Genomic DNA, 11,466 nt, shown 5'->3' on the forward strand with positions numbered 1-11,466 from the left:
CCCCGGGAGCAGCGCGGCGTCGCCTCCCTTACCCAAGGGGCCGCGGCGACGGTCACGGGGCGCGGCGCCAGAGCGCGCGACCCAGGCTGGGATTCCAAACAGGCGGCCCAGGCTCCTCCTCCATTCGGGCCGCCTCACCTGTGGGCAGCTCTGCGCCGCCTCCGCTGGTATAGACGGCACCTGCGTCGCCCGGCTCACCGGTCTCCGCCCCTCGACCGCCGGCGCCAGTCCCGGGCGGCGCACCTGGACTCGGGGCTGCAGGAGCCGAGGCTCTTGGGGTGCGGCGTCTTCGCCACCGCCCGGGGAGGGTGCAGGTGGAGCGGGTGCGGCTGCGTGGGCCCGCCGCCGTCGTCCCGGTCGCCGCCGGGTCCCGGGGACTCGGCTGTCCGCGCCCGCGCCCGGGGAGGAGCCGCCGCCAGCCGGGCACCATGAACAGCAGCAGCGCCAGCATCACCTACGCCAGTCGCAAGCGGCGGAAGCCGGTGCAGAAAACGTGAGTGTCTGGTGCGCGTCCTCCGCGCTGGGGTGGGCGCTCAGGCGCGCAGGTGCGGGAGGCCGCCCCACCCGCGCCCACATCCCAGCGGCCTGGGGATTAGGTCCCTTCCCCACGCAGTCCGTGGAATCGCGATTTGGAGGCCGGTTGAGAAACTCAGGCCTTGGGTTTTTACGTGTTTAAAGATTTCATTAAAAAAATTGTTCCCCCCGTTCCCCAGTCTCCAGAGCACGCGCGCGCACCCTTGCACCCCCCACCACCCATTTGTAGCACTGTTCACTGTGCTGTGGTCCTAATTTGTTGACAGCTCTGGTCTGCCCTGTGGGGCTGGTGGATTAGTTAACCTAAGCCCGTTTTGAAATCCCCTTTCACGTTTAATATCCTCCTCGGTTAGGTTAGAGGACGGTCACCATTCTCACTCCTCGTTGTGGGGAGATGCTTTTAAGAGCTAAACACGTGCTGTCTGCGGGAAAGGGAATGAGTGCTTCTGAAGGTATGTTTTAGTCCGATGCAACTGGCTTTCTGTTGCACTCTTTTTTACTTATTTGGCAGTAATTTTGTAGCGCTCAGCGTGAACGCATCGGTACAATGTATAGAGATGGTAGCAGTTTTGAGTGAGTGCAGTAGCCAGAATACAGTAACGGATTTGTATTTTCAGTCACCTTTTGGGGGAGCTTTCTTATCACTTTGGAGGTGGTTTTAGGGTCTGTAAATGATTTGGAGCTGGAATTATTGAAGCAGACGTTTTCATTCTTAGCATCTTTCTCTAATTCCCTTTTCCTCTACTTCCAAGTTTAGTCAGTTCTGATAGATTACAAACTTAGATTTTTTGTTTGTTTGTTTTGGTGGGATATTTGTGTGAGATGGCAAATACTTTTTTTTTTCAGAAAAAAGAAAAATCCGTGCTTGAGACAGATTTACTTTTGTGACTTGGCAGTATTCATGTGTTTATTCCTAATTATTATCCCTGAGTTATTTTACTTCACATTTTTCAAACTTTCATAAACAATTTTCAGAACACATTAAACAGTTACTCAGAACAAATCAGAAGTGTGCATTTGGCTTAAAACTTAATTTAGGTCACTAATCCAAACCAGAAAAATAACAGTTTAAGATTAATATTTAAGACCAGTTTAAAAGTTTCATTATTCAGGAGTTTTAATTTCCTTTTAGAATTTCAGTGATTATAGGTCTTCAGATCTAGACTTGGCATTAACAGAGGATATTCATCTATAAATAGACTGATTAAAATTTGGAAGACTTATCCTGCAGTGTGGCCGACATTAGGAATACTGCCGAGTCAGGAGTTTTTGTCTTGACAGTTCTGTTGACATTGGTTTACAATACTTGCGTTTTATAGAGTGGTTTCTTATATAAAAATGTATTTGTCTAATTTGACTTTGTCCTTAATGGTTATTTAAAGTTGAGAGGCGTCACAAACACTTCTGTGTATTTATTAATACAATAGTATACTTGGCGTTATATATAATAGAGATATCATAGGTTTTATGTATATCGTCAGATAACCTGAAGATGTCCCTGATGGATTTTTAAGTTACTGCATTTCAGTCAGTGTGTTACAGAAAGACCTAGATGACTTTAATAGAATGCTTTAATTTTTATTCATCATAAAGTTTAACATTTTTGGCTTCTCGTTAATGTTTTATTAAAGATTTTTCCTTTAAACATAGTACCGTACATTTTCTTTTATTTATGTAAGATGTACCTTTTATTATTTTACCTTAGCATTTTAATATACTTTCTAAGATGTTAGTATATTTGTATTTAATAATCTTCTCTAATACAATACAACTAAAGCGTTTCCACATTCACCCTTATTTTATTTAGTTAGTATAAATGTTTATCAGATCTTTATTGAGCATCATGCGTTGCTTTTAATTATATAAATGCCTTAAAATGTCACTGCTCCATAAGAAAAGCCTAGTGCTGGCATTTACAGAATCACATGAAATCGTTTATAAATTGTTTTTACCAGAATGAAAAAATGGTTAACTTAAAATGCAGTTAATCAAAGTCTATTTTAAGAATGGGGCCATAAACCCAATATTAAGTTTAATGTGTTTTTTTAGTTAAATTACTAGTTTGTGGCTAATAGGCTCTATAATATGTTGGCACATTGTCAGAAAAATTCATCTTGTTTGAGCTGAAAATGTTTTTGAGATCTGTTTAACTTTGACCCCTTAAGTCAGCCATTGTATCTTACTTAAAGAGAAAATATGTTGTAGCATAATTATAGGACTGTTAATAAGATGGCCATTTAAATATACAGTTCCATAAAATTTTGGAATCAAACGGGTGACATAATTTTAACCTGAAGGTCTTCCAATCTTCAATGGAATTTATTAAACGGGATAAACGCCCCCTAGTGGCAAAGTCCAACGTTGAAAATTATCTTAGTACGAAATATATTTTAAACGTGTTAAATTTAATCCCACTAAAGTATCTTGTACATAGTAGACACTCAGTAAATGTTTCTTTTCTTTTCGGAGTAATGAATGCTAGAAGATTAAAGGATATGAAGCAACCTTGCATCTGATCCATGTTCCTAAAGAAATTTTCAAAGATACCCTTAGGAATGAATAGGTTCTACTGTTTCCTTACATGTTCCTTAAAATAACCCTGCTCAAAAAAAAAGAAAGAAAGAAAGAAAAAACAATTTGTTTTTACTTAAATCCTCTTCTTGTTTTATTTTCTTTGGAGATGAAAGCCTTTTTGTACATTTCTTTAATTACTTTGCTGCATGAAGATAGGTGAAAAGCACACTATTGAATTAAATAGAGTCTGGGTTTTTTTCCCCCTAATGATAATAACTTTGGATGTATTTTTGTAGTTTTTAAGTTCTATTAATACATAAAAAGCTTTAGTGGTACTTCAATGTACCATATTTTTAGAAAATTAGTGCTGAATATTGGCAAATAATAGGTGTTGAGTAAATGAAATCTACACTTAAAAATGATATCAGCAGTGGTGGTGATCAAGCCAGCCATCATGAAGTGTCAGAGTTAGAAATAACTTCTCAGCCTTAGTTGACCCTTTTTACTTTAACATACTAATAACATTAGTATAAAAGCAGTGTCTTCCTTGCTATGTTTGCTAAATTGCTATTCATTCTATTTAAACCTAATGAACCTCACTTATACAATACCTACTTGGTTGAATAAAATTATGTTTTACTGAAAATGTTTGATATAAACGTACTATGATAAAATTTCCTAAATAGCTTCTAAAATAAAAATATAGGTATTTTTAGTTACATAATTGTTTCTCCACTGTTGTTTTTCTTTCAAATAAGCTTTGTTCAGATAGTTTATACATAGTGACTATAAAGGCTCTCACATATTGGACCTATGAAATAAGTAAGTGAAAGTGATTAGTTATTGGTAACATTTATAAAAATAAATGGTGTAAAGAGGAAACAGTGAACACTAGTTGAAAAAGCGCTCGTTCTAAACTAAAATTGAAAAAGCACTAGTTCTGAACTAAAAGATGAGGTCTAGTTTTCTTACTTGTGTAGGTCTGGGCAAGTGATTGACCAATAAGGCAGGCAGTCAACACCTACATTGCCACTCTCACAACTAAAATTAGCAGAAGAAGAGTATTTTATAAGCTGTAAAGGCTTTTAACAGAAATATAGATTGTATTTTTAAATAATTTCAGCTTACATTATCACAGAGCAATCAATTCTCCTATGAAACAGTAAGAGGCAGTATATGATTGCATTCTCAATTGTGGGTAATGAAATGTGCTACTCCACTGGTGAAAAAACTTACACAGTACATGCTTATTGGTGCATTATAATTTAGACACTTACTTAGAAATTAGTACCATGCAAATCTTTAACAACAGTACCTTTCTACTTCCACTCTTCTTTTAAAACTGATATTTTTGCATACTGGTTTTATATAACAAAAAACTACTGTTTGTTAGTACTTATTGTGACATAAGCATGCACAGTGCTTTACAGACATCATTTTATTTCATTTTTATAATAGTAGTATGAAAAGGTATTATCATTTCAGTTTTCCAGATAGGGACCTGAGGTTCAGATTCAAAATTGTTAGGTAGTAAATGAAAGGATGAGTTTTAATATCAGATTCCAGGTCTTTTGGCTCCAAAGCTTACGTTCATTCCAACTTCGCAGTGCTGCCCAGGTGAGTAAGTTCAGTGATGCACATGGTACACCCATATACTAGGGATTTCCTTAACGCTCACTGTTTCTTCTCAGATAGTGTTCTGAAATAAATTATTTACCTTTGCCCAAACATGATTTGTGCTTGCTTGACTCCATACTTGCATTCATGCCCTTTCTTCTTAGAGTCTTTTCCTCCTGTTTTCATTGATGTGCTAGCTACCTCCCCTCCTTTAAAACATTGTTTTCAGTGGCTGCATGGTACTCCCTTCTGTTAAAGTTCTGTAATTTATTTTGAGGCGGAAGTTCTGTTATTTCCAATCTTTAAATATTTCAACTAGTACTTCAGAGAATACCCTTGAGATATGTGAATTTCTATGCAAATTTTTAGTTCATTCCTTAGGAAAAATTCCTGTAAGTGGAAATTTGGGTACAAAGATATGATATACTTTTACGGTTGAGCCAAATATTATGCTCTGAAACATGCTGTCAAATTACTCTGCAAAAAATTTCCATTCCTCTTGGAAGTCTGTAGGGGTGCCTATATCCTTGCATTTTTGCTTTAAAAATATTGTCAACTTCATAAGCAAAAAAAAAAAATGGGGTAGATAATTGAACTTCTATGTTGGGATTGTATGTGTGGAATAATAGTGAGTACGTTTGCAGATTTTTCTACTTGAGATGTCCTTTTACATACTGATTTTCTTTGTCTTATGTTTTTCACTTGTTTTTCAGTTTGCTCTTTTACCTTATTTTTTTGAAATACTATTTTGAAAAGTATTCGTTTTAAATAACACATGCACGTGAAAAAGTCAATAATGTGTATAATGTTATCTTAAGTTTAGCATACTAGGCATTACCTGTTGATGTTTTATTGTGATAGTTATGGTTATTAGTGCTATTTAATCTCTCCTCATCCTCCCAGTATAATTTTATCACAATTTTGGATTAAATTCACATGCAGTGTTTCCTTAACTGTAAGTATTGTTTATTGCTGAGTTAAGTAATATACTATGATTACATTTTCCTTTCTGTTCTCCATTGTCATTGATTTCACTTTTTACCTAATTTTCATCTTCATATTATTTATATCTGGGTTTAGCTGTGTCTTAGGTTTATCCAAGACAGATTTTGTGTTTCAATCTCTGTTTTCCTTGTTTGGCATGATCTTCCAGAGAGAAGGGTAGTTGCAGAAGGCCATGTACTCTGCCATCATGAAACTGGAAGCGATTTACCTATCTTTAAGACCTGATGTAGAAGCCACATTTCCATGAAACCTTCCCCCATTACTCTACCTTTATGTGAGCTCTTACGTTCCTGAACTCTCCAGCATCACTTTTATGGCATCTATATTATTGAGCAATACATTATGTTTGATTTTTGGCTTGTTATAGAATGTATCTCCTCCTAGTAAGAAAGACAAGCTCTGTAAAGATAGGTCTACCTTTTATTTGTCTTTATAGCAACCAGAGCTTCCTAGTATCATACACATAGTAGGTATCTGAGAATATTCACTAATTTAACGATTGGCCACCAGTTAACATTTTTCATGTTTTAGTTATGTATTCTATGTGGATTCCAAGGGAAATACAAAGAAAAAAAGTGTACATTTAAAAAAGAAGAGGAAAAAGGGAACATTCTTAATGATTTTTTTTCCAGGATTTTGGAAGTAACAGTGATTTCTAGGGCATATTTCATGTTCCAGTTTTCATTGTTAAAGTCTTGTGCTAAAGATTATATGCTGTTTGTACCTCATCACCACTCCTTAAGAACAGCAAAAGAGGGAAAGGGAAGAACCCATCACAATTGTAGAGTGGCTGCAGGAGAGCGACTGAAGAATTCAGACTCCTTACAAGTAATTGCCAGCCAGAATTCTCAGAAGTTTTTGTAGACATTTTTTTGCTTCACATAGGGAAGTAAAATATCCAGCTGTAATCAGAGTAACAGTGAAATTTGACTTACTTTGTGTCACAGATCCCCTCTCCAATATCACATAAAGTATATAATTTATGATGATAAACATTCAGCATTTATATTCAGAGATAAATAAGTATGCACTGAAGCCATGGGGAGGAAATGAAGAATGAGTGGGTTTAAGAGTTGGGCTTAATGGGGTGTACGTTGTAGGGCAGAGAGATTTATCGAGAAATACTTCAATTTCCTAGCTGTTGGAATGAGAGTCATACCATAATAGATGCAGAGAATTGGTGCCAAACTTCTGAAAAATATGAATGTGAGGACATTCAGGTACAGGGGCTGGAAATAGACAAGTTACTGGTAAGTAGACTGAAGCAGTGAGAGTAGATTAAATCACCCACAGGAAAAAGCTGATAGAGCAAAAACCTCAGTACTGTGATAGGTAATCTTCGTTAGAAAATGCCACCTTAATCTCAGGATTACTGAAACTTTGTCTTTGCATGTCATTTTGAGGTTTTATGGTAAATGTCATAAAAATATAAACATTTACAATTACAGTAATTTATGATTAAACTGGGTTGTTATGTTTTTCAACTTTGTTTCAAACCCTGAGCACAAGTGATGAGCCTAAGAGACATTTTAGCCTGGGATATTAAAAAGGCATTAAAGAGAGCATGCAAGCTGGCACTGGACATGCTATTGGGCTTGTTACCGCCAGTACTTATGGCATGCAGGGCTTCTAAAACAGAAGCATGGCATGCAGTCAGCTAAAGTCTTGCTTTCACAACAATTTTGATTTACAGGTTGGGACAAGATTTTTGAGGTTAAGGTTTAAAAAAATAATAAATTGCTCCTTTACCTGATCGACATCTACAGTCTCTCTATTTCAAGAGATGTCTGAATTCCAGATATCCCAAATCCAATCTTGCGGGGACACTTATTTACATTTCAGATGTAGCCTTTTATTTAAATAGATGGTTGGCAGTATGTTTTGGCATAGGTTTAAAGACAATACAAAAGTAAAAGTACCAGCATAACTCAAGTGTAATTGATGTAAAATTACTCTCTATTTTTAATTACTTGGTGCATCTTTAATAGGTGTGGATACGTATGAAGTATTTTCACAAAATAGTTCTGAATATTTATCATAAAATCGGTGAAAAGGTGTCTCAAATCTATTACTTCAGCTTTAACAACAGTGGATTCGAAATGCCAAGTCCAGTGGGTACTTCGAAGCCCTGACTTTCCTTAATAACTTGGTGCATTTGACTTTGTTCTGTGACCTCCAAAATATTCTGCCCGGGTTCTTTTCCTATCTGCCTTATCATTCCTCCTCCGTCATCTTTGCCCGCTACCCTTTCCTCAGCGTTATACCTAAATGTTGGCATCATTGAGGTCTGTCCTCAAGTCTCTTCTCTCTTTGTTTGGCATAATTTTTTTTTTTTTTTTTTTTTTGTGGTACGCGGGCCTCTCACTGTTGTGGCCTCTCCCGTTGCGGAGCACAGGCTCCAGACGCGCAGGCTCAGTGGCCATGGCTCACGGGCCCAGCCGCTCCGCGGCATGAGGGATCTTCCCGGACCGGAGCACGAACCCGTGTCCCCTGCATCGGCAGGCGGACTGTCAACCACTGCGCCACCAGGGAAGCCCGGCATACTTTCCATTAGGAAATATAGTTGTGATCCTAAGCTTTTGCAACGTCTCCTCACTCACCGTTTTTCTCTCCCTTACTTCCTATACCTAGGAAGTCAGCACGTCAGTTTAGTTGAGTGAACACTTGAGTCTGGCTATGTACGGAGCTTTGTGGTAGGTACAAAGTGCTGTGTTTAAAAATCTCAAGCCAGGCCTTACTTGTTATCGTCCCACTATCACTCCCTGTGGTCAGGCTCCAATCATTTCCTTTCTGGACACTTCTGATCAGCAGCCATTAATTGAGAGTCCACTCTGTGTCAAGTACCATGCTGAGCACTGGAGATACAAAATGATTAAGTTGATATTGTAATAAGAGAACAAACAAGTATATGCAATATAGGTTGCATAACACTTGACTTAGGAAATTCAATCTCAAGCTAAATATTCCATAATGTGCATAATAATACATTAGATCTGTGGACAGTTTTGCATTGTGTATGGAAATAGTCTCATCTAGTGCAGGGTTGACTACTGCAAAAAGCCAGCGCAAGATAGGCAGCAATATCACATGGAGAAACACCTCTAAAGACCTCTTTATCCTACTGTTATTGTTATTTCTTTCTGTGTCCTAGCAGCTTGTCTTGCTTCAATGTTTGTTACTGTCTTCTCCCCAGTGTTTTATAATCATTACTGGAAAGCTACCAAGAGTGCACGACTAGATTTTATATTCAATTACGGGAAATGCTTTCTGCACAGAATATTCCTTAATGGAATGGTGCTTAAGGCATTTACATAAGATGCCTAAAGTACAGTAGTCACCTGGGAGGAATCCAGTGGGAGTAGGTCAGGGAAGACTCTACAGTAAAGTGATCTAATTGAGCAGCGCTTTGAAGCTGGTTCACTGCTCAGTGTTCCGTGGTTGGCACGTGGTGGGTGGTCACTATTTACTGAAGGAAGGCGGCCCTAACCAGCTTCCCCTTCTCTCTCTACCCTGTGCTTCACAGATAGGCCCTCTCACAGTTCACCTTTCCTCAGTTATGCCGCCTCCTGAAATCCTGTTCCCCTTTCAAGATGTAGCTCAGATACCACCTTTTCTATAAAAATCTTTTTTCAAGCAGTTGCTCACTGTACTGAGCTCCCGTCACACTTTTTGAGTATATAGGAGAAGAATGTTTTCCTGGACCACCCAGGACATAGGTGCAAATAAATATTTGCTTTAACAGGTGATTAGTCTCTAGACAATTACTCAATGAGGTAGACATGCATTATAGGTAAAAGTTGAGATTCAGTTGATTAATTGGAGAGATGCAGTAATTAGGTGTGACTTGAATTTGATTATACACGTGACCAGGGAAAATAGCTAGAGAAATAGTCACCAATTTCTGTTAAGTATGTAGTTACACACATAGTCTAGAGGAAGTATCTACTGACTTATTTTGTATATATGCCACTTTACCAGTTTCTTACTCTTATTTTTTGTAGAAATAACATGAACTGTAATAGAAAAAAATAGAAATAGACAAGTTCTGAAGAAATTACTGGGTAGGGACATTGAAAAAAGCCTGTTAAATTTTCATATTACTTTTTGTTATCTTTTTGCATAAAGTATTACTTCTTCATGTTCATATAACATTGAAAACATGTTATCTAGAAATGTTTTGATTGACTCAAACTAACAGCATTATACTCAAGCCAATTTCCGCTCTTTCAGATGTAATTAATTTGAATTATCAAAAATGTCTGTCTTCTCAGTAAAACTGGAGGAAAAAAGTCTTCGTCATAAGAATGCTCTGGCTAATTCTTTATTTTTCTGGCAAATGATGGGGTACAGAGACATGATCTAAAAATTACTTTGTTTTAATATCTTCTCTTTTTATATTTCAACATTAGGTGTCTGATGATCTGTAAATCCACTTTAATGAATTTCTGTTATGAAATCCTGGCTAAGGCTTTTGTGTGAAGTTCAGTTTCTCATTTCTGAACTCAAGTTCTACTCCTAACCAAAAGTATCTTTTTTTCTCAGATGAAAATCATGCTAAATGTTGGGATTTCATTGGATTTTCTAATTGAGACACAAACTATGATGGCTAATAATTAAGAAGGATTACTGGCCAGTCATAAAAGCAAAATTTGCTGGCAATTGCTGGTAAACAGTTAACCTCTAATATTTGTCACAATCAACAAATATCAATAAAGTCAAATTTTTTCTCACCTTAATACTGGAGGACCCCATTAGAGGGCTGGAGGACCCTATGGAGATGCCACAATGGCTTTGAGAAGTTGTCACTGACAGGAAAGTGTTAAACATAGGAAGCAGAGGATGATGAAGAACAGCTTTTTATTTAGGGTCGCTTCTATTTATTTGCAACATAAATGATGCCAAGATGATTTTTGTGGAAGATAGCAAAGGAGGCATAATTTTCACATAACTTACTGCAGATTTCTTTCTTCCCCCTAACAATAGATGCCTTTGAAGGGGAAAAACTCCTAATAGATTTGTTAATTGGGAATCATGTATCACAAATGTATGAGGTATATAAGAGGTACTCAGCATCTTCCTGTGATGGGTTCATAAGTTTTTAATAAAACATTATGAAGGAGTTTACCCATTCCCTTGTTTTTCTTAATTAAGATATGAAGGGAGAATTTTGAAAGGATTTATGTAAACTTGAAGTAGATTTTAGATGTTTGTTTTGTTAGAAAAATAGTTGAGGAGATGTTATAATGTGATAGAAATTTTTGCTTTATAGATTTTAATGTATTTTATGGAATTTTGTTTGTTTTTTAGTGTCAAGCCAGTCCCAGCTGAAGGAATCAAGTCGAATCCTTCAAAGCGGCATAGAGACCGACTTAATACGGAATTGGACCGTTTGGCCAGCCTGCTGCCTTTTCCACAAGATGTTATTAATAAGCTGGACAAACTTTCAGTTCTTAGGCTCAGTGTCAGTTATCTAAGAGCCAAGAGCTTCTTTGATGGTAAGACAGAAGGGTTTAATTTTTTTTTACAGTCGCTTACAAAATACTTACGTTGAATACGGCTGTTTCTGCTTCTGTGTTGAAAACTGCAAAAATTAGCCTTACGTGAAAAAGTTCTGTTTATTGCTGGATAGTAATACTTAGGTAGCACAGCCAAATTTTTAATATTTCTAAAATCAGTTTTCCAGATTGATTCATCAAACATATGCTGCCGGGCTTCCCTGGTGGCGCAGTGGTTGAGAGTCCGCCTGCCGATGCAGGGGACACGGGTTCGCGCCGCGGTCCGGGAAGATCCCACATG

General features: G+C 37.7%; 1 protein-coding gene across 1 annotated transcript in view; it reads left to right on the forward strand.

Annotated features, from left to right (window-relative positions):
• Positions 1-327: 327 nt before the first annotated feature.
• AHR (aryl hydrocarbon receptor) overlaps positions 328-11,466 on the forward strand; it is a 51,988-nt gene continuing 40,849 nt past the window's right edge. The window contains exons 1-2 of the mRNA XM_007100219.4: positions 328-493; positions 10,978-11,165. Of these exons, the coding sequence (XP_007100281.1) occupies positions 429-493; positions 10,978-11,165 (253 nt within the window). The 5' untranslated portion in view covers positions 328-428. The remainder of the gene's footprint in view (positions 494-10,977; positions 11,166-11,466) is intronic.

The sequence above is a fragment of the Physeter macrocephalus genome, chromosome 5 (assembly GCF_002837175.3).
Source record: "Physeter macrocephalus isolate SW-GA chromosome 5, ASM283717v5, whole genome shotgun sequence".
Taxonomy (NCBI): domain Eukaryota; kingdom Metazoa; phylum Chordata; class Mammalia; order Artiodactyla; family Physeteridae; genus Physeter; species Physeter macrocephalus.